Source organism: Phascolarctos cinereus, unplaced genomic scaffold, assembly GCF_003287225.1.
Source record: "Phascolarctos cinereus isolate Bilbo 61053 unplaced genomic scaffold, phaCin_HiC Scaffold_4;HRSCAF=312, whole genome shotgun sequence".
Lineage (NCBI taxonomy): Eukaryota > Metazoa > Chordata > Mammalia > Diprotodontia > Phascolarctidae > Phascolarctos > Phascolarctos cinereus.
The window spans coordinates 618662608-618685736 of record NW_027555847.1 but is presented as its reverse complement, the minus strand read 5'-3'; the positions used below and the strand labels follow the sequence as shown (position 1 = coordinate 618685736).

Sequence of the window (23129 nt, the reverse complement as noted above, 5' to 3'; positions counted from 1 at the left end):
AGAACCTTCTCCTCTTTCCACATGCCTTCTGAGAGTCCCAGCAACGAAGTCTTCCCTGAAGCCAAAGTGGAGGCCCCAAAGGGCCAGAGAACACACATACCCTGTCCCCATCTGTCTTTCTCTCTGTTCCTCTGTGGATGTTCAAACTTCTTTCATTTACAAAACATTTATTTAGCATCTCAAATGAGGTAGTATTTCCACAGCATTAAGCACATAACAGGTGCTTAGTAAATGCTTGTTCCTTTCCTTTTCTTTCTTTTAAAAAATTCTTTTTGTTACATTTTAAGTTTGTAACTGTCTGTCTCCTTCCCTCCCCACCACCCACTAGAGAAAGACACAGATATATAGATATAAATATGCAAAACCATACTATGCATTCTTCTTTCCTCTCCTCTCTTCCCCTCTCCCCTCCTCTCTCTCCTCCTCTCTCTCCCTCTCTCTCCTCTCCCTCTCCTCTCTCTCCTCTCCTCTCCTCTTCTCCCTCCCTCCCTCCTCCCCTCCCCTTCTCTCCTCTCTTCACCTGGGATTTCATAGGCACAGAGAACTCCACTGAGGGAACTCCCTTTACTAGTGCATATTCATATATGCTTTAGCCTGGTAGAGAGTGACATTGAGAGGTAAAGGGACTTGCCCGGGGTCAACCAGAAGCGGCTGGATTGGAACCCAGGTCTTCCTGGCTCTGAAGCCAGCTTCAGAGTCTTCTTCACCCACATGGCCTCCCAAGGGGATAACAGAAAGCAGTGGTAAGAGGTGAGGCCAGGTTTGGGATTTCATGCATGAACAGAGCACTTGGCAGAAAAGCTTCCTCTGCCAATGCAGATTTTTCACCCTCTTGAGACTTATGTGATTTGGGGAGTTGCCTGGGGATAATACAGACTATTGCATTATAAATGCATGAGATACGGGCATAACAGAGAGCCCTGTGAGGTCCTAGGGGACTGTCTATTCCTGGCATGAGGAATTCAGGGAGCCTTCCCAGAGGAGGCAACATCGGAGCTGGGCTTCCCAACAGGTGCATTTTACACCTGGGAGCTAATCCTGTTGGGAATGTTTGGAGTTCACACAAATGCAGAAGGCGTCCTGGGAAAGGTCATCAGAAGGCTTACAAGAAAGGTCTCTAGATCTGATGAACAAACCCCACTGCACCTCATCTTTTCCACGTGTAAAATGAGGGGACCAAACTCTTAAGTGACCCTCTGTCTGTGGTTCTAACTCACCAGACTTTCCTGGGAGCAGTCGGCTGCTACCTGGCCTCCTGAAATGGACACTGGTGCCATCTATCTTAGAAGGTCAGGGTTTGAGCCAGAGAAAAGGGCCAGCCACCTTTCTGTCCCTGGGGGAAGGAAGGGGACTCTGGCCTGTATGACCTCTCTGTGGCCTCTCCCAGCTTGGGCCTCCATCACCATCATCATCATCATCATCAATCATCTTTTTCTTTGTTCTTTCCCCAGAACTGGAACCAGCCGCCCCACTGTCTACAGCTAAGCCACTGATTGACCCTAGGCCCCGACACTTCCAATTGAACTTCACCATCACCAGCGTGCTCTATTCCCTGGACTTGTCACGCCCTGACTCAGCCAAGTATCAAGGGAACCAAAATGGCATTGAAGATGCGGTAAGGTCTAGTCCCAAGAGCTGTAGGAAGGACCCAAGCAGGGATCTCCAAGCGTGCTCTTCCCTGACTGTCCCCCCAGAGCGTGGGGCTTTCACATCAGGCTTTCAGCAGAGTCCTGGATAACTTCCATCCACTCTGTTCCCTGGAGACTAAGTGGGAAGAAATTTCAGTTTAAAGACTCTCTTAAGAGGGTGGGGTCAGGAGAGCAACACACAGGGCCTGTGGGGATGGTGAGGTATGATGGGGGAGGGTTGTTTTGTTTTTGAAAACTAGGATTATTTATTTATTTTTACCGACCTATGATTTCATTGATAAAGAAATGTCCCAGTGAAGTGATTCCCTCTACCAAAGTGGACCAATACGTAAGCTGCAACTTATAGGGGGTTGCCTGTTCCGTGAAACGGCTAGGGGGGTCCAGGGGGTAGTGTGCTGAATTTGGAATCAGGAGGACTGGAGTTCAAATCCTGTCTAAGACATTTGCTTGTGACCCCCGGCAAGCCACTTAACCTCCTAGCCTCGGTTTCCTCATCCGTAAAATACGGGAGTTGGACTTCATATCCTTGAAGGTCCCTTCCAGCTCTACATTTAGGATACTATGATATGCCTAGCATCACATAACCAGCATGTCCCAGAAGGAACTCAAACCCAGGTCTTCCTTGAACCTAGGTATGCCACACTACCTCTAAGGGGGCAGGAGAAAAGACAGCAGAGAGGAGAGGAAAGGAAAGGAATAGATACAAAGGACAGCATAAAGAGAGTGAAGTGACTGGGGACACCATTAAGCCAGCCCCTTCAGATTACATGATATATAATTACAGATTACAGATGCTGCCTGAAAGGGGTTCAGATTTACTCTAGATCACCTGTTAATTTCTCAAATGCGTGATTTGAACCTGAAACAGGAAAGGAAGGCCCTTTCTAGAAAACTTTTAGACACTTGGGAAGGGGGAGGGAGGGGGGCTCTAGTGTACCTAGGATGGTCCCTGGTACCCAGAAAGGTGAGCTCAGTCCATCTCTTGCATTCATCTAGGTCCACCTGGGCTGCTATCTACCAGATGGAGATGCTAGCCCTGTAGCGTGACTTTTTTTTTTCTCAGAAAAGATTTTTAAGTATTTTTTTTCTGGGCACATGTGCCCTGAGGATCACATTCCAGGAAATGTTCCTTTTTCTTACAGCTGACCCAGCTCTTCAGAAACAGCAGTATCAAGAGCTATTTCTCTGACTGTCATGTGCAGACCTTTAGGTGAGGTTTTTCCCCAGGGACAACTCTGTCTAGGACTCCACTTCTCTGTCTAGCTTCTCACCCCCACAATTACAGGAAGCATCTCTTGGTGGAGACCAGTTCCCAGAACAGGCCATGTTCAGGACACAGTATCCCTTCTCTAAGCCCTTTCTCTGGTGTGCTCAGGAAGCTGGTGTTTCCTTCTTCTCTTTCCTTCCCTCCAAACTCCCTTCTTCCCTCTAAAAGCTGCCTCAAACCAGCACCCCGAGAAGGGTCCAGAGATACAGAAAACAGCACGTTACCAAACTGCCTGGGAGACCAAGCCGTCCTTTAATCAACCAATCAACAAGCATTTATAAATCTCCTACGATGTCCCAAGCATCGTTGTACAGAAATGTACAAATGAAGCCAGCTCTGCCCTCAAAGAGGTTACAGTCTAGGGAGACAACATGTACATGTATATACACACACGAGCAATCAGCCGCTCAGTAAGGATTTAAGTAGCATACTCCAAGTGTCAGGTATGGCACAAAGATAGAAAAAATCAAGCCATCTGTGTCCTCAAGGAGCTTACCATCCAGATCCATGTATTCACAAAACACTTAGAAGTAAGTCTAGTTTTGGTGGGGAGGTGCAGTGAGAGGAGGCCCCCCATCCAGGTTTTCCTGCCAGGGCCAGAAGCCTGCTCAGCCTGGCCCAGCTCAGCTCCCCTGAGGCCATCGCTGCTCCAGTCCTCTCCTCCCCACCTGCCTTCTTCGTCTCTCATTCACCGACATCCCTCCCTCTTCTTTAGGCTTGTCTCTCCCTTCTTTAGGCTTGCCTCTCCCAGACACCTCACAGGAGTGGACTGTTTATGTGACTTCACATCAGCCGCTCAGGCCCGGAACTTTGACAGGGCCGCTATGTACGAAGAGTTCCTCAGACTGACCCACAATGGCACTCGGCTACAGAACTTCACCCTGGATCAGAACAATATCCTGGTGGATGGTGAGGGACTCTCCAGTCTGGTCTCTCTGTCAGAACACTGACAGGCTGTGAGGAAGGATGAGGAATTCCTGGGATGCTTGACTCCTGACATCTCCAGCCCAAAAGACCCTCCCTCCACATTCCCTGATGCCTGTACTTCCTCCTCCCCCCTGACTGCTTCCCCCAATGGCCATCCCTGTCCCTTATAGTCGTCTGTCTCTATGATCCCCATATCCTTTCCTCCCTCCCTGACCCTTGGAGTCTCTTTGTCCCCCATGGCCTCTCCATCTCTTGTCCTCTCATCCTCTTCTTCCTCACCCAGTCTAGCTCCCCAGATCAAGACCCATAGGTTTCCTCCCCTTATTCCATATTTCTCTGTCCTCAGGCTATTCTACCAAGAAAATAGATGGAAACACTAAGAAAATTGGTGAGTACGGCAACAGCCTTGCCCCTTGACCGTTCCTACATGTCTGTGTTGGGGGGTGGGGAGCTGAGGCTGATCCTTGAAGAGTAGGAGAGTGGGGGCAGGGCAGGAACTGAGTGGCCAGGATGACTTTCCTCTCACCCTAGCCAGCACTCGATGCTGAGTGTCCAAGAGCACTGTCTTGGACTGTGTTCATCAGACAAATGAACAGCGGTCATCCCTGCCAATTGTCAGATCCCTGAGTGTATCTCCCCTTCCTGAGTCCCCTGGGGGGATGGACATGGGGAAGGTTCTGTGCCTGCACCTTAAGCCATTCTCTGTCATTGGGTAGGACTCAGTATCACTGTCACCTTTCTCAGTTCTGACATTGGGTCTCTGCACTATCACCCTCCCTTGTCCCAGGTTGACAATGGGGTCCCTGAACCATCTTTTCTGCCTTAAGTGACCTTCCCTCAGTTTGCCCAACTCCTTTTCTCTTATGTCCAGATCCCAGCTCCTTTCTCTAAATTCACTCCCATAGTCAGCCTGCCCCCTTTCTCCTAGGTCAGCTTCTTCTGAAGAGCAAATGTCTGGTGGCATGGGAGGTGGGAGGATGCTCTGGGTTGGGTCCTTCAGCCTCCATCCTCCATCTTCCCTGCGTATTGCTCTTTGTCCCCTCCCTTCCCACAGGGGTGGGAATGCCAAAGGACATTCACTCCCCGCCCTGTGCTGTCCCCTTATCCCTATGAAGGCTCCTCAGCATCACCTCTTCTTCCCCCCAGACCTGCCCTACCTGGCCATCATTCTTATCTGCTTGGCTATGCTCCTGGGGCTCATCCTTAGTATTATGTGCTGCTTCATGGTAAGAGAACTTGGGGAGCCCCTAAGGGCCACTAAGGGCTCTCTGTGTGCATGTATATGTGTCTGTGTGTGTGTGTGTGTGTGTGTGTGTGTGTGTGTGAGAGAGAGAGAGAGAGAGAGAGAGAGAGAGAGAGAGGAGAGAGAGAGAGAGAGAGAGGGCAGGGGTAGAAGGAGGGAAGCAGAGAGAGACAGAGAGAGAATGAGTATCCCTATGAGGGGAAGTCTTGATGGTGGCACAGTAGGAAGATCACCATAATCACTATATTGGGAGCCAGAGGACCGGGGTTCAAATCGTATCATATATGAGACTGTCATCGAGCCACCTCTATGGGCTTCAGTTTCCTCATCTATAAAATGAGGGTATTGGATTAGATGGCCTCCAATATCCCTCCCAGCTCTAACTTTGTGATCTCATGATCCAGTATGCTTCTCCTAGAGTGAGCAAGTGTGTACATGTGAGAATGTAGGTGTGGTTATGGCTGCAGATATGCATCTAGGAGAGGATGCATATCAATGAGTGAATGGGAATGAGTGTGAATTTAGGAAGTGCAAGACACTAGTGTGTGCGTCCATCCATATGTAAAGGAGGGTGTGTGTGTGTGTGAGTAAGAATTTGAGAGAGAAGAGATTTCTGTTTATCAGAGAGACAGAAAGAGAGTGAGAAAATGCACAGTGCTTGGCACATGCTTATTGAATAGAATTGAAAAACGGAGGGACAGAGTTGGAGAGATAATCTGAGACAAACATAGACTGAAAGAGGGAGACCAAGATAGTCAGAAAGAGACTTGAAACAAGAGACAGAGATGAAGAAAGGATTGAAGATGAAGAGGCAGACAGAAACTGAGGCAGACACGGGGAGAGGGACAGATAGACAGACAGACAGACAGAATAAATTTACTTAGGGGAAAGTTCCAGGTAGCCTTCCTTCACACTCTCCCCATTACTTTCTCAATCAGGGGAGAGTTCTCTCAATGCGGCTCATGAATACTCTACCTGGGTGCCTTCTCCCTAAGCCTGGCCTTAGGTTTTGGGGTAGGGGCTGGGCAGAAATGTACAAAGCCAGCCAGGAAGACCAGTTCTAATACCCTTGGTTCCTGGCTGTGCTCCTGGGATTCACCAGAGCTGCCTTCATGCCCTCTCTGGGGAGCAAAGCTGGGTCCATAGCTATACACAAGAGGCTCTCAGCAAGGCTCATGTCCCCATAACTCCTGACTGTCCTCCATCCCTCAACCCTGTACAGGTTAGCACGGGCCTGAGGAAAAACAAAGGAGATTATGAAGTCCAAAGATGAACAACCATCACCTCTTACCTCTCCCATCTAGACCTGATGAAAATTAATAATGGACTGTGATAAAAATGCAGCAGAGTGAACCCAAACACCTTGGCCCCTGGCCCTGGCCACAATCCTGGTGTGGGCTGGGCTTGGGCTGGAATAAACACTGGGCCTCGCTCATTCTGGATTGGCCAGAACACCAACTCTGCCTGTTTCTTACCATTTGCCCCGGTGTGGGTGACTCCTCAAGTGAGTCTACAGGAACTGAGGAGAGAGAAGACCCTCCCCTAGGGCCTAGGGTCCCTTGCACCTCCTCAGGGGTCATCACTCCTCTCTGGCAGTCTTCGAGGCTCTCATCTGCCCCGTCCCCAAAGGCGAGGAAGCCGAGCTTGGAGGATGGATGAAGGAAAAGCCCAGCATCCACACTGGTCCTGAACACAATGGGTAGGGCTAATTGACCAGATACGCACTATTTTCTCACCCCTAAAAGACAAATTGGCTAACAATTATGCACCACTGGAGTAACCTGAGTTTAGGAAACCAGAGGACATTGGATACATTGGTGCCAAGACCCTTCCAATCTGTGATTCCTCCAACCCTTGGCTTCATATCAACCCACAACAACCCTGATCTCCCTTTGCCACTGTGACCTGCCTCTGGGACATGAGCATCCACCTATCCCTGTCTTCTAAGGGCTCTGCCTTGCCCACCAGCTTCACATCACCCTTGCTCAAACACATCCCTCTATTCCTTGGCAGCCTCCCATCTGGCCCCTTCTATTCATCCTTCCATTAAGATTCCCCAGCTGCTTTCTGTCTACTGTGGCTACCTCCTCAGGCTCCCACTGGGACCTCCAAACCAACTTCCCACCACCCTCTTGTTGTGACCTGTCCACCAGGCCTTCATGGCTTTAACTCCCTATGACCTTTCCCTCCCATGACTGGCCCCTTCCTCTGACCTTCCCCCAAGCCTCCCATTACCCTTCACCTGGCGCTGCCTCACACCCTGATCTCCCACCTTCAACAAGGCTCCCCTTTCCACTAGTTCTAGCTTTCTCCCTTACAAGCCTGTGTCACCTTGGACAAGCTGCTTTCCTTCTCTGGGCCAGTAAAATGAGACTTGGGCTATACAGCCCAAGGAAGGAAGATACCCCCAGCCCTGACGCTGAGCCTGTGGGGAGATTCCTCCTCACCACCTCCCTTCCTTGAATTCTCTTCCCCATCTGAGTTACCCGCCACCTCAGGGCAGCATCATGGGCTCCCCAAGACCTCAGCTCTGAGCAGGAGTAGGTAGGGTCAGGGTCAAGGTCAAGTCAGATGGAGAGCAGCAACATGCTGTCTCAGTCTCGGACTGACATGGAGGCAATTGGTCCCCTGAGATTCCCTAGTTTCACAGGTTGAGAGCTGGCTCCAGACCAGGCACAGCTGCACCAGAGCCTGCCTTCCAGTGCCCAGCATCCTCTGACTCCTATCTCCACTGACCTATCACCATCCTACCCACACAGCCAGGAGACAGGCCACCTTCCAGTAGAAAGGTTGGGGCTAACCCATCAAGATTGTCACATCTCCAGGGAGTGCATTGAGTTCCTTTGTCAAAAAAAACAAACAACCTTTTATTTAACAAACATTTGACTTTCTCTCCTTCCCACTAATGCCCCCATCCGCCACTGAAAATCAAAACCAAAAAAACCCTTGTAACAAACATGCAGAATCAAGCAAAACAAATCTCTACACTGACCAAATGCCTCAATGTGCACCTTGAGCCTGTCACCTCTCTGAGGAGATGGATAGTACTCTTCATCCCTGGTACTCTGGGTGGTGACTGCCCTGAGCAGAGTTCTTAATGTCTTTCTAAGCTCTTAATCTTTACAGTGTTGTATAAAATATAAATACTTCTGGTTCTGTTCACTTCATCTTGGATCTGTTCATATAAATCTTCCCAGGTTTCTCTGACCCATTCGTCATTTCTTTCAGGGCAGTCATAGTCCATGACATTTATTGGGCTAGAATTTGTTTGGACATTACTTCCACTCAGCCAGAAGGGCAATTGTGCCACCCCCAATAACCCAGGGTACACCTGGCATGCCAGCAAGTTGCCTGGCTGCTATCCTTCTGTGGATAGGGGGTGCCTCAGGACAAGGTTTGCTATTCTCCATCCACACAGTCCTCCAGTGAATTTAGGTACCAGAATTCCTGGTTTTAGGGGCGTTCAATAAAAGAAAAACAGCTCAGTGGTCAAGTTGAAAGAGGTAAAATCAGCTAGCAATTAGCATTGAAATACAAATGACATGGTGCGTGGATTGACATTTTGGTGGGAATCTCAGCACAGATTTCATGTCTATTCTGTGTGTTCCAGATTTGCAAACTCCAATTTGACTTCATAGGAATCCCTTCCGGGCCATAATTTCCTACAGATTTTGTCCTACATATCAGAATTCCTGCTTACGACTCTGCTCATGTACATAAATACACACACACACACACACACACACACACACACACACACACACACAGAGGGAGACACCATTAAGAAAACCACAGGTTCTCCAACACATATGGTTAATACACTTCCAGGGCTGTGAGGATAGGCACCTGTAGAGTCTTAGCATTTGGTGCCTTTATAGCAATTTCTTTTTTAAAAATAATATTTTATTTTTTCCTAATTACATGTAAAGACAATTTTAACATTCTTTTTTTAAACAAAAATTTGAGTTCCAAATTTTCTTCCTCCCTTCTCCCAGAGACAGTATGCAATTTTATATAGGTTATACATGTGCAATCATGCAAAATATATTTCCGTATTAGTCCTGTTGTGAAAGAAGACAGAGACCAAAAAAAACAAAACCCACAAAAAAATGAAGTGAAAATTGTATGCTTTGATCTGCATTCAGGCTCCATCAGTTCTTTCTGTGGATGTGGATAGCATTCTTCATCATGCATTGCTTTATAAAAATTTCTGGGACCACTCAGTGCCTATGAGCTTTTATAGTTTATAACAATAATGATAATAATAGCAATAACAATATTTACATAGTGCTTTGAGGTTTACAAAACTACTTATTTAATTCTCATAACAACTCCATAATGTGGGTGCCATTAAAGACATTTTACAGATGAGGAAACTGAGGCCTCGGAAAGAAGTTAGGTAACTAACCGAGCAAGTGAGTACGTGAGGCAGGATTTGAATTCAGGTCTCTCTGATTTCAAGCCCAGCATGCTTATCCACTGTAGCACCCAGGGGCCACGGGTCTACAGATAGGAATCCTTGACATGGTTCTCTTCTCTGGAAAATCCTGACTGAGTGCGAGCATAGAATACTAGGAATTGGAAGGGACCTTAGGAAGGGACTATTAACCCCCTCAGAGGAAAAAATTGAGGCCCTAAGACAGGAAGGGAGCTGCTCTCAAGATCACAGGGCTAGTTAAGTGTCAGAAATAGAATACGAAGCCAAGTCCTCTGCCTCCAAATCCCATGTTCACATGGTGTTATAAAACTGGAAGTACCTCAGAAGGCCTACAGTCCAACTCTTAGGCAAGGCAGAGACCTGGGGAGGGAGGATGCTCCAGCTGGCTCACTTATTCTTTTTTTTTTGTTTTTTGTGAGGCTGTTGGGGTTAAGTGACTTACCCAGAGTCACACAGCTAGGAAGTATTATGCGTCTGAGACCCCATTTGAACTCAGGTCCTCCTGACTCCAGGGCCGGTGCTCTATCCACTGCGCCACCTAGTTCCCGCACTTATTCATTCAACAACCACTTGTTAAACACTCACTGCACGCACAGTTCTCTGTTCGATATGGTTGGGGGCAAAGAGAAGACAACATTGATTGGGGCTCTTAACCTTCTTGTGTTATGGATTCCTCTGGCAGTCTAGTGAAGCCTGTGGACCCCATCCCATAATAACGTTTTTAAATGCATAAAATAAAACACACAGGATTGCAAAGGATTACTGAAAAAGTAAAGGATTACATAGGATTACCAGAAAAAAAGTCTTTTCCCTATTCAAGTTGATGGACCTGCCCCCGAAATTGATTCATGGGCCAATGGACCCCTTAACTCCAATGGACCCGGTTAAGAATCTCCGGGTAAGACATGACTCCAATTCTCATGGGCCATGGTCTAATCGATGGAATGAGACAGAGAGAGGTATTTCTATAGCTAAATAGCTGTTCTTAGTTACAGATTCCTGCAAGTCAGAGAAAGGAGGGAAGGAATAAGTTACATGTCATCTCCTGTCCCAGGCCCTCTCCTAGGAAGCTGGGCACAGAGATAATGGAACTAAGGTGGACAGAGGCTTCTTCTCATAGGATGTACTTACAGGAGAGCATCTCTAAGCACCCATAAAGCTGCCAAACACCTAGTCAGGAGAGACGAGAAGCTGGAGTTATAGCAGGAGCATAAGAAGCGTGGGATTCAGAGTCAGAGAAAATGGGTTCAAATCTTGACTCTGTTTCAACCTGACTGACCTCGGACAATTTACTTACTCCAGTCCTCAGTTTCTTCTTCTATCAAATGAAGGAGTTGCACTAGATGACCCATCAAGTCCCTCCCGGCTCTAAACCTATGAAACCTCAGGAGACCGTTTCCTACCTGAGCTAGGAAGAAAGGATGAAACCTCTCACTAGCTGACTTGGCACTGACCCTGACTCGCCCTTCTGCTTGTGGGGATGGATGTGGGGCTCTCATTCCCAGACTCTCAGGGTGGGAAGGATGCCCAGGGTTGTCTAGATGGACCTCCTTCCAAGTGCAGGAATCACCTCTGCTGAAAGATTTCCTTTCTCTTCAGCTCTGCCTTAGAATGTGCTGAGTGTAGTCTAAGCCTGTCTTTGCTCTCTCAGAAGTCACCTTACACTTGGAAGAGCACGGTTGCACATACTCAGAAGGAAGAGCAAGATCTCCCTGCTTCCTCCCTTCCTAGAACCAGCAGTAAAAATAATGGTAACCACAGTGGACATTTTGTTAATCCCTTTATCCATTCATTTGGTAAATATTGATTAGGTGCCACTGTGAGCAGGGTCCTGTCACCTGTACTTGGTGAGGTACAAAGTCTACAATCTGTCCCTATACTTTAGTACGGAAACAAGACACATATAGAGACTAGAGGGGCTGGAAAGGACCTCAGAGGCATCTTACATTTTACAAATGAGGAGAGAGAGGCCCACAGATCTATCCAAAGTCCCACAGGTTGACAGTAATGGAAGAACCAGAATCTGAACTTGGGTCCTCTGACTAGAAACCCAGAAGTCTTTTTACTTTACTACATTCCTCCAACACTTTCTGGCTACGCTAACAATACCTGAAACTCAGCACATCCAAAACTGAACTCACTGTCTTTCCCTTTAAATCATTTCCCACTCCTACTTTCCCTACTACTACCACAATCTACAAGTCAGCCTAGACTCCTCACAATCTCTCATTCCCTATATTCAGTTCCTTGCCAAAGAATGACAATTTCACCTTTACAATATCTCTCCCACTCCTCTTCTCTCCTGTGACACTGCCACCACCCTGGTGAAAGCCCACATCACCTCACACCTGCATTATTCCAATAGCCTGCAGGTAAGTCTGGAGCCTCTCAAGTGTGCTCAAATCTCTCTTCACTCCAATCTATCCTCCATTCAGCCATTAAAATGATTTTCCTACAACAAAGGTCCAACCTTGTCACCCCCCCTACTCAAAAAAACTCCAGTGGCTCCCAGTTGCCAGCAGGATCAAATAGCAAATGCTCTGCTTGACATTCAAAGCCCTTCATTACCTAGCACCCTCCCACCTTGCTGGTATTCTTCCCCGTTATTTCTCAAGTCATATTCTTCAACCTAGTGATACCATTTTCCTGGCTGGTCCACCCACCAGACCCTCCACCTCCCAATTACAGGCATTTTCTCTGGCTGTGCCCATCCCAGCAAAGGATGTCCTTCCTCCACTCCACCTTACTGGCCTCCCTGGCTTCCTTTTAAGTGCCAACCAAAATCTCATCTTTTACAGGAAGCCTTTCCCAATCTCTTAACTTTAGTGCCTTCCCTCTGTTAATTATGTCCCGATTATCCTGCACAGAGCTTCTTAGTACATATTTGTTTGCTTGTTGTCTCCATTAGGTTGTAAGCTCCTGGAGGGCAGGGGCTGTCTTTTGCCTCTGTATCCCCAGAGCTTAGCACAATGACTAGCATGTGGTAGGAGCTTAACAAATGTTTGGTGACTGGCATATTTCCGGCCAGGCAGTGGGGTAAGTGGTAGGGATACAAAGAAAAGAAAGACAGTCCCTGTCTCAGGGAGCTTACAATCTAATGGGGAACATATCACACTAACAACTACTTACAAACAAGCTATCAGGCAATGGGGAGCCCGAAGCCTTGGACAGAAAAGATTTTCAAGTGTTTGAGGAGGCTGCTTCCTTACAAACAGACATTTGCCTGTCGCAATTGTTCATTACAACTGAGCTCAGATCTTGCAGAAGTTACAGTCCAGATGCAGCATTAAATTTCATGCCTTTCAGTAAAGAATTGGCTTTTCAGCTGGGGCGTAGCTTATTTCCTCTCCTCCTCCCCTGGGGCAGAGGCATATCTAAACACACAGAGGAAAAAAGAAACTGCCACAGCCGCCTCGTTGGCCCTTTTTGGCTCTTCACAGCCGCCGTAGCAGGGCGTATTCAAAAGTGACCATTTCGCCTATTTGAAGAGTGGAGGCCTCAGCTCCTAGCTCACGCCATCATGAAGCCCCCTGTAAGGCGGCGCGCGGCTCCGGCGCGGTACCGAAGGTTGGCCCCGGCCGGGGTCCGCAGGGCCACGCTCTGGACCCCAGAAGACAAGCAGCAACTCCTCCGTTTACTGCAGGCACGAGACGGGGAGCAGGAACCCGAGGCTGTGGAGCCGAGGCAGGGGCTGCGCCTGCTGAGCGAGGCTGAGGTTCGGGGGCGGGGCCGAGGGTAAGGGGGCGGAGCATGGCCCGCCAGAACGAGGAGAGGCAGTGAGAGACTGCTGTGGGGGCGGGGCTGGAGGCAAAGGAGAAGTGGGGGATGGGAGCTTAGGAAGGCTGAAGGAGGGGGCAGAGCAAAGACCAGAGCTCAAGCAAGTCACTGCTTTCACTCTGCCATCTTGGCTCCGCCCCCTCCTGGGGCTTTCTAATGGAGGGGATGAGATAAGGTTTCCATGATGGAGAGAGTGCCTATGGAAGCCTGGGCCTCCCCTAGTCCTGGGGTTAGAGTAAGAGCTGTTAATGGGCTCTGCTCCAGGGACTTCATCTGTAATAAGAGACAATAAAGATTCCGTGTCGCTCTCCTATAAAATTTGAGTGATCACTAGACTTTGAGTCTCAGATAGCTCAGCCCAGGTCATAGCAGCCAGACTTGTACCTGATCCGACATGGACAGGAGTCACTGTGGCGACCATAGGCCACCTGGATGGAAGAGCTTTCCTCTCTGGGAGTCTGAACCTCAGAACTTACTCAAATCTCTCCTAAACTAGAACTAGGAGAAACTGAAGGTCTCACTCCAGTTTTGCTGCTGAATCTTGGAAGAACTGCAGAGATGTCTCTAGTCATCTTGACTGTTAAACCAATGCTGGCCTCTATGACTAAGGTGGTTAGGGAGAGCTCTGAGGTTTTCTCTAGGCCTACATGTGGAATACTTAGCCATTTTCTCTAGGAGAATCAAGCCAGCAGAGGTGACCGATGAGCCTCTAGGAGTGCTGTCTGACAACACTGGATCTTTAGGAGAGGGAGTGGTCAGAAGTGGTCAGTGTGGCATCTGTGCCACTCTCTGCCACCGTACTTGGGAGCTCAGGGCTAAGAGTGACCTATTTAGTGCCGAGGGTCAGACTTGTGGTCATAGACAGAAGGACAGCTGAGCTCGTCCTCAGCCTTAAAGGTGACCCCAGATGAAGTTATTCGAGTTGAAGGAGACACTGTCCTTGACCATGTAGGGAGTGGTATCTGCCCCACTGATGGTGAGAGCTGTGGCTTTGGCTAAGATTGAGGACCAGGGAACGTCCCATTCTTGTTCTAGGCAAAGCCCGAGAGATCCTGGTGATGGAGACAACAGGTGCTAGTGTGGTTAATACCAAGAACAAGTCTGTTCCAGGCCTAGTCTCTGTAGTACCTGGGGTGTGGGAAGGAGTGGTGTAGGCAGCTGGCTCTGAGCTAGACTCTCCCACAGGACTTGACACAAGGTTAGCTGTGTTCTCAGCAGGACGAAACTTCCCTGGGCTGAGTGTACTTGTATGTGATGCTGTAGGGCTACCTGGTCTGCTGGTCTCCTGCACTGGGGGGCTGCTGGAGGCCAAACTGCTCTGTAATTGTTCACGGTGCTTGGTTCTAAATTCAGTCATTGGTGTGACAGAGGGAGTGCCCCCCTTGGGAGGTGTAGACTCTGTGGGCCCTGGGGTAGGAGGTAGAGCTGGGCTTGTCTGAGCTCCAGTTATGCCAATGCTTGTCATGCTCACCAAAGAGGTCGAGGGGACAGTCCTGGAGTAGCTGGTTCCTTCAGTTAGGCTGGCAGAGAAGACGGGGAAGCCCTGTCAGGCCAGAGAGTTACTCCTGTGCTTGGGGAGTACTTGTGTTCTCTGTAAGTGCTTGCAGAGGCGTCTGTGTTCTCTGGGAAGGTGCTGGAAACAGTTTGACCTTCTGGTCCTTCTGTAGACACCAACAAAGTGCTTGTGTCTCCTCCAGCAGATGTTGGGATGATGCTGGGAACGGCAGTGGAGGACAGGTTAGCTGAGCCTGGCTCCATTCCTGTCTGAGCATCCTGCTTCTCTGGTGTGGTCTCTCTCAAAGGCAGCTCTGGGCTCGGCCTGGTTTCTGTAGCACTGATGGCTGTAGGAGTTGAGGACAGGGGCAAAATGGAGCTGATTCCCATTTCTGAAGCTGAGACAGCAGTATGAAAAGAAGCAATTGGAGTGGGCCATGGAGTCAGGGTGGTGCTGGGACTCTCCCTAAGGGATGTTTCTGATACAGGTGTGTCTGCAGGAAATGTAGAAGAAATTGTCCCAGCTGGGCTGATCTTTAAGGGACCACTGGAGCCTGTGCTGGCTGTGGGCTCTGCTGGAGTCATGGAGAATGTGGGGCTTGCCATGCCCATGGTGACTCCAGAAGACGTTTCAGGTGGAGTTGAGGCTTCTGTGGGAGAGAACATGGTTCTCCTGTGTGTCTGAGGCCTAAGTCCACTTGTTACAGTGAGGAGGGGGGCCTGAGTGGTTGTCGTACCTCGCAGAGTCTCCAGAGTCTCTGTTGCAGTGTCTAAAATGGAATCTCTCGCAGTAGAGCCAGTCATGGGCATGCTGGTGGGCTCTGTTGAATCTCTTTCCAGGGAAGAAAAATTTTAAACTCAAAAGCATATGAGAGTGATTATTAGTAAATCAAAATAAATTAATAAAATTTTTAAAAAAAAAGAAATATACAAAATCCCCCAGTAGCTCTTCATCCAAAAGCTGTTATCACAACATACTTCAAGGCAGAAATTAATGTGGCAGATGAAGCTGCCAGGTCTTGCGATCTAATTGCAAATTACCCCATCAGTGTCCTGTTCTCATACTGTGAAGATGAGTCCATATCTTGTCTCAGAGCTGGGAGACAAGGACCCAGGATGGGTGAATCCCAGCCCAGGAGAAAGAGAAGAGGCATTTACTTACCCATAGGACTGACAGTGGAGTCAGGTGTCAGGGGCCCACTAGTCAGTACTGCCATGCCTCCTGGTGCTCCATGGTCTGGGCCATGTGTGACAGGCACTACACCAACCTCACTCCCTGTAGGAACAAATGAGTGCACATGTCACAGCCTGGGAGGGCAGAAAGGATGATATATTACCTCCACATGGTCTGACTGTAAACTTCCAAAATGTGGCTTTCTTTATTTCCTCCTCTGTTATCCCACTCTCACTTATCTTAAATCTCTGCTTGTCTCCTGGCTGCTTCCCTACTACCCCATCTGCAAAAAACAAAAACAAAAAACCCTTCACTTTTTCCCTCTGTCCCTGATTATTCCTTCTCTCTCCTCCCTTTTGTGGTCAGAGTCCTTAAGATAGCTTATCCACAAAAAGTGTTTCCATTTCCCTTCCTCTCACTCTCTCTTTAACTCTACAGTCTTGTTTTCAACCTCATCATGAAACTGAAATTGTCCCCTCTAATGTTACTAACTGTTAGGGATCTATAAGGATGGAGAGGGCCACAGGCTGTTCAAGAGGTCTCACTGATGGGTGAAGGCCCCTCTCGGGTGCTGATCTTTGAGCAAAGGTCGCCTGGTTCAGTGCTCCATTGTGTGGATCTGTAACAATCTTTAACTCCCCTAGTTATTGTATGGTCATTAGCAGTCTATTCTGGGATTGGAGTCAGATAAGTGCACGCATGCACTGTCCTCAGCACAGCATGGGTTATACGTCATTGTAACTTGACAAACAGTTCCTGTTATTTTACTATATACCTAAGTGCTTTGCTAAAAATAAACGGAGTTGCTTCCACCTTGTCTCCCGCCTCCTCAGTGCGCATTCGAGAGAGAAGGTTAAGCTGGCCTCATCCCTTCAAAGTTAGTATAGGATCCTGGCTCTAGTGGAGAGCTGACTGAGTTGTGTACAACAACTAACAATCTCTGAATTGCCAAAATGAACAGCCTTTTCTCAATCCTCATTCTTCTTAATCTCCCAGCAGCCTTTGATTCCATTACCCTACTCTCATGGTTCTCCTCCTAAACATCTGATTCCTGTCTCTGTCTCTTTTGCTGGATCCTCACCTAAGCCACAAATGCTATTTGTGGTGCCCTACAGTAGAGCTCTGAGTTGGGCTCTCTTCTCTTTCTTCTCTATGAGTTTTAACTCAGTGGTCTCATAAGCTCCCGTGAATTCAATTCTCATCTCCATATTGATGATTCTCAAATCTACTTATACACCCTTAAGCTCTCTGGTGATCTCCAATCTCACAACTCCTATTGGACAGTTGCCTATAGGAAATCTTGAACCGTCTGTCTTGTAAACATCTTAAACTCAGCATGTCCAAAACTTAACTCATTGTCTTTCCCAAAAAACCATCTCTTCTTAATTTCCCTAGGGCTGTTCAGGGTATCACCACCTTCCCAATCACCCTGGCTTACAACTCAGGAGGTCATTCTTAACTACTCACCCTCTCCCCCACAATATCCAATCTGTTGACAAGGTCTATAGATTTTACTTTGATAATATCTCTCCTATATGCTCTCATCATCTCATGCCTGGACTATTGCAGTAGCCTTCTGGTTGGTTTTCCTGTCATAAGACTCTTCCCACTCCAGTCCATTCTCCACTCAGCCACCAAAGTGATTTTCCTACAGCCCAGGTCTGACCATGTCATTGTCCTATTCAATAAACTCCAATGGCTTCCTATTACCTCAAGCATCAAATATAAAACCCTACCATATACCAAAAACAAAGTCAAAATGGGTATACAGTTTAGATATAAAGGCTGATACTACAGGCAGACTGGGAGAGCAAGAAATACTTTATCTGTCAGATTTATGGAGAATAGAAGGATTTATGACCAAACAAGAGATAGAGAACATTATGAAATGCAAAGTGGATAATTTTGATTACATTAAATTGAATTGGAACATTAAATTGCACAAACAAAACCAATGCAACCAAGATTAGGAAGGAAGCAGAAAACTGTAAAGAATTTTTACAACCAGTGTCTCTGATAATGGCCTCATTTCTAAAATACATAGAGAATTCAGTCAAATTTATAAGAATACAAGTCATTCCCCAATTGACATACGGTCAAAGGATGTGAACAAGAAGTTCTCAGATGAAGAAATTAAAACTATCTACAGCCATATGAAAGAAATGCTCTAAATTGCTATTGATTAGAGAAATGCAAATGAAAACAACTCTGAGGGACCACATCACACCTATCAGATTGCTGAACGTGACAAAACAAGAATATGAAAAAGGCTGGAGAAGATGTGGGAAAATTGGTAATGCATCATGGGTGGAGATGTGAACTGATCCAATTTGGAACTATGCCCAAAGGGCTATCAACATGTGTGTATCCTTTGACCTAGCAATAGCACTTCAAGGGCTGTATCGCAAAGAGATCATAAAATTAAGGAAAGGACACACATGTACAAAAATATAGCAGTTTTTTCTGTGGTGGCAAAGAATTGGAAATTGATGGGATGCCCATCAGATGGGGAATGGCTGAACAAGTTGTGGTATATGAACGTAATGGAATACTTTTGTGCTATAAGAAATGATGAGCAGGCAGACTTCACAAAAATCTGGAAAGGCTCGTATGGACTGATGCTGAGTGAAGTGAACAGAACCAGGACAATGTTGTACACAGTAACAGCCACATTGTTTGATGATTAACTTTTGATAGACTTAGCTCTTCTCAGCAATGCAAGGATCTAAGACATCTCCAAAATTCTCATGATGGAAAATGCTAGCCACATTGAAAGAAAGAACTGTGGAGTCTGAATGCATACTATTTGCTCTTTTTTTTCTTCTGTTTTGTTTTCTTTCTTCTTTCATGTGGTTCCTCCTATTGGTTCTATTCTTCTTTACAACATAACTAATGTGAAAATATGCTTAATAGGAATGTATGTGTAGAGCCTATATCAGATGGCATGCCGTCTTCGGGAGGGAGGGGGAGAAAATTTAAAACTCAAAAGCTTATGGAAGTGAATTGAAAACTAAAACTAAATAAAAAAAATATATATATATATACATATATATATAACATATATATATATACATATATACGTGTATATATATATACATATATATATGTATATATATATATATATATATGTGTGTGTATATATATATATATATATATATATATATATATATATATATATATATATACATACCCACACAAAATCCTGTTTGGCATTCAAAACCCTTCATAACCTGACTCTCCTTTTCTTTTCTAATCTTCTTGTACTTTACATTTCCCTTCCCCTCAATGACATTGGCCTTCTTGCGATTCCTTGTACTTGTCTCACTACCTACCAACTCAGAACATTTTCACTGGCTGTCTCCCATCCCTAGATATCTTTCTCTCCTTGTTTTTCTGACTTCCTTCAAGTCCTTGCTAAGACCCGAACTTCCTATAGAAGGATCCCTTCCTGTCTATAGGAGGGTGGGATCTTAATAGGATGACCTCCTTAATTTTTAAGTGATCCCCCTTAATTCTAGTGTTCTCCCTTTGTTGATTATCTACAACTTATCTTGTATTTAGTTCAATCCTCCCACAGTGCTGGCTGTGAAGCCAGCTGTCAGCTCATCAAGAGAGACATTCCTGATACGATTTTGCTGGGCTCTGAAAGAGCTGCACTGGCTAGTGACTTCTCACACTAAGGTGCTGGTGGAGAAGGCAAAACCAATGTTGAGCTGTGCACTGTCCCTGGTGCTGAGTTCAGCCACTGGTAGAAAAGAGACACTACCCCACTCAGGAGGTGTGGGCTCTGTGGGTTTAGTTACAAAAGGTACAGGTGGGCTTCTCTGAGCTCCAGTCGTACTTCCCTACAGAGGGTGAAGGGACAGTCCTGGAGTAGCTGGTCCCTTCACTTAGGCTGGGCAGAGAAGAGGTGGAGGTCTTATCAGGCCAAAACAGTTACTCCTGGGCCTATGGACTGCATGTGCTCTCTGAGTGATTCTGGGGATATCTTATGGTCTCCAGGAAGGGGATGAACACTATTTTACCCTCCCTTGACCTTTCTGCAGACACCAACAAAATGCTTGTGTCTCTTCCGGCAGATGTTGGGATGATGCTAGGGGCAGCAGTGGAGGGCAGGGCAGCTGACCCTGGCTCCCTTACTGTTTAAGGCAGGCATCCTGCTGCCCTGAGGTGATTCACCTCATAGGCAAACCTGGGCTTGGCCCAATTTCTGCAGCATTGATGGCTGTAGGAGTTGAGGATAGAGACCAAATGGGGCTGACTTCAATTCCAGTAATTCAGACCGTGGTATGGGAAGAATCAACTGGAGTGTACTCTGGAGTAAAGGAGGTGCTGAGACTCTCTCTAAGGGATATTTCTGATAATACAGGTGTGTCTGCAGGGAATGTAGAAGAAATTGTCCCAGCTGGGTTGATCTTTAAGGGACCACTGGAGCTTGTACTGGCTGTAGGCTCTACTGGAGTCACAGAAAGTGCAAGGCTTACAGTGCCCATGGTAACTCCAAGAGATGCTTTAGGTGGAGTTGAGGCTTCTGTAGGAGAGTACATGGTTCTCCTGTGTGTATAAGGCCTAAGTCCACTTGTTACAGTAGGCACAGTGAGAAGGTAGGGCTTGAATGGTTACGAACTTCGAGTGGTCTCCATGATGACTATCTCTGTTGCAGTGTCTGAAATGGAATCTCTCACAGTAGACCCAGTCATGGGCATGCTGGTGGACTCTGCTGAGTCTCTTTCCAGGTCAGATCCACTCACATTATCCAGTGTCACCACGTTGCTGGTGGAGAATCCTGTGACCATAGCAGTTGAATAAAGTGTGCCTAAGAGTTGATGAGGGAAGTGTGGCGTCATTTGGAAAGATTCCTATTGCCTCTTAGTAGGGCTCCTTCTGTATTGAAGAATATTTTCTGTGGTGGCAAAGAATTGGAAATTGAGGGGATGCCCATCAAATGTGGAATGGCTGAACAAGGCATGGTATATGAATGTAATAGTGCTATAAGAAATGATGAGCAGTCTGACTTCAGAAAAACCTGGAAAGACTGTATGTTCTGATGCTGAATGAAGTGAGCAGAACCAGGAGAACATTGCACACAGTAACAGCCACGTTGTGCAATGACTAACTTTGATGGACTTAGCTCTTCCCAGCAATGCAAGGATCTAAGACATCTTCAAAAGCCCTGATGGAAAATGCTATCCACACTCAAGAAAGAACTACGGAGTTTGAATGCAGATAAAAGCTTACTAATCCCATACACCTCATTTTCCCTGCATTCTTCAGTTGAGCATCAGTTCCTGGACAAGTCTTACCAGCAATCTAAGGATTCTAGAGGGACTGCTACACACTGCTATGCTATCCTAGAGTGGCCACATTAGTCTGTGAAACACCCATCTGACTGATCCTATCCCGTCAGAAGATTCATTTTGCAAGTCATGCAAATTCCAGGAAGGCTTGTGTAACAGAGATAAGCTAAGAATGTACTGAGCCTGGCTTCAGTTCTATTGATATCTGGGGTAGGAACATGAATTAGAATAGAAAATTAGTCTAGGGGGCAGCTAGGTGGTGGACTGGCCCTGGAGTCAGGAGGACCTGAGTTCAAATCTGGCCTCAGACATTTCACACGTACTAGCTGTGTGACCCTGGGCAAGTCACTTAATCCCAACTGCCTCACAAAAAGAAAAAAAAAGAAAATTAGTCTAGGTGAGACATAACTGTCCTAGTCCTAACCAATCTTTCTCCAAAGTTATCACACCACAGGCTTCATTAGAGAAAGCAATAGGACAGGAAAATCTGGGGTATCAAATTTTAGGAAGGATTTCAAGGGAACATGATTCAATCCACATCTCTAAGGCTTACTCCTTGTGAGACTTTGGGCAAAGGTACACCCGGACTCTCCATTTTCTCTACTTTAAGACATTTGAACTAGACAACTGAGGTCCCTTCAGGTTCTACATGTATGAGCCCACGAGAGCAAGCAGAATGGTGAAGCATCTCAAAGGCATGTCCACATGAGCATCTGTTGAAGGAACTGGGGAACTTTAAGTTAGAGAAGTGATGATTCAAAGGGGACATAACAGTTGTCTTCCAAACATTTGAATGATTCTTCTTTGGAAGAGAGATTCCATTTACTTGGTTTGTCCGTTGGGGGTGGAACAATAAAAATAACTGCAAAGAGCAAAGATGTAAATTTATGCACAATATCAGGAAATACTTTTCTAACCATGAGAACTACCCCAAAGTGAGAGAGGCTGCCAAGGAAGTGGGTGGTTCTCCTTGATGTTTGCAAGAAAATGGTAGATACCCTGAGTTCAAATCTGGCCTCAGATACATGACACTTATTAGCTGTGTGACTCTGGGCAAGTCACTTATATGAGTCTCATTCCACTATAGACCCCACCAATCCATCTCCTCCAAGGCCTTATCCCCTAAACAGGAGGCTTAATTAGAAGTCTGCTTACTTGTGAACAGGGTGGAGCTGGTAGGTACAGGGGCAGAAACTGAGGCTGTCTTGGAGAACTTGTTTTTATTGATGATGAGGCAGCTGAACTTGATGTAGTCTCCATATCCATGCTGATCGAAGCTGTGGCCTTTGACCATGGAGGGATCAAGGTCACAGCAGGGCTGGTCTCTACTGCTGGAGCTATGCTGCCTTCCAGGGTAGCTGTGCTCTGACTTTCAAACCCTTGAGCATTTGCCCTTGGTGCAGTGACTTCAGAAAGCACTGTGGAAACAGAGGCTGGTGAAGCAGTGTCTGCTCCTAGTGATTTCTCAGTTGACAAAGTGGACAGTGCCAGATAACTGCTTGTTACCCTCTCAGGACGAACAGCTTGTGTCCTAGGGCTTTCCGAGAAAGATGATGAGGTAGAAGAAGTCCTGTTGGCCTCTGAGTCTGGCATGGTGTCCATGGAAGCCTGGATGCTTCCCAGTCCAGAGGCCAGAGTGGAAGCTGTCATGGCCCCTGTTCCAGTGGTCTCAACTTCAATAGGAGACCATGGGGATTCAGTGTCACTTGCCTGTGGAACTTTGATGACCAATGTTCTTTGAGTTTCAGATGGCTCAGCCAGAGTTACAGCAGCTAGACTTGATCCTTGTCCAAAATTAGCAGGGGTCACTGTGGTCATCACTGGCTGTTGGGTGGCAGGCCGTGTCTCTCTGGGAATCCTGGG

General features: G+C 46.9%; 3 protein-coding genes across 3 annotated transcripts in view; 1 reads left to right on the top strand and 2 right to left on the bottom strand.

The window, feature by feature from the left end:
* LOC110203561 (mucin-16-like) overlaps window positions 1-8293 on the top strand; it is a 30028-nt gene extending 21735 nt beyond the window's left edge. Inside the window, exons 15-20 of the mRNA XM_020980069.2 lie at window positions 1452-1615; window positions 2792-2859; window positions 3632-3825; window positions 4190-4231; window positions 4990-5069; window positions 6309-8293. Of these exons, the coding sequence (XP_020835728.1) occupies window positions 1452-1615; window positions 2792-2859; window positions 3632-3825; window positions 4190-4231; window positions 4990-5069; window positions 6309-6359 (599 nt within the window). The 3' untranslated portion in view covers window positions 6360-8293. The remainder of the gene's footprint in view (window positions 1-1451; window positions 1616-2791; window positions 2860-3631; window positions 3826-4189; window positions 4232-4989; window positions 5070-6308) is intronic.
* Window positions 8294-8967: 674 nt separating this feature from the next.
* LOC110203559 (uncharacterized) lies at window positions 8968-15617 on the bottom strand. Its single transcript, XM_078153716.1, has 2 exons — window positions 15533-15617; window positions 8968-15445 (listed from the first exon to the last, which is right to left on the bottom strand). The coding sequence occupies exons 1-2, from the start codon at window positions 15603-15605 to the stop codon at window positions 14817-14819; spliced, it is 702 nt and encodes a 233-aa protein (XP_078009842.1). The 5' UTR covers window positions 15606-15617; the 3' UTR covers window positions 8968-14816.
* The window catches only part of DEPTOR (DEP domain containing MTOR interacting protein), a 178406-nt gene continuing 164654 nt past the window's right edge, over window positions 9378-23129 (bottom strand). The window contains 1 exon segment of the mRNA XM_020980067.2: window positions 9378-16071. Within this exon segment, the coding sequence (XP_020835726.2) occupies window positions 16054-16071 (18 nt within the window). The 3' untranslated portion in view covers window positions 9378-16053.

Excerpts from the sequence above, each read along its gene's own strand:
- LOC110203559 (XM_078153716.1), bottom strand. The coding sequence starts at position 15,605 with ATGCCCATGACTGGCTCTACTGCGAGAGATTCCATTTTAGACACTGCA. Across the intron at positions 15,446-15,532 it reads GACTCTGGAGACTCTGCGAG|AAGCCTCAACTCCACCTGAA; the intron begins GTACGACAACCA and ends TCTCTCCCACAG.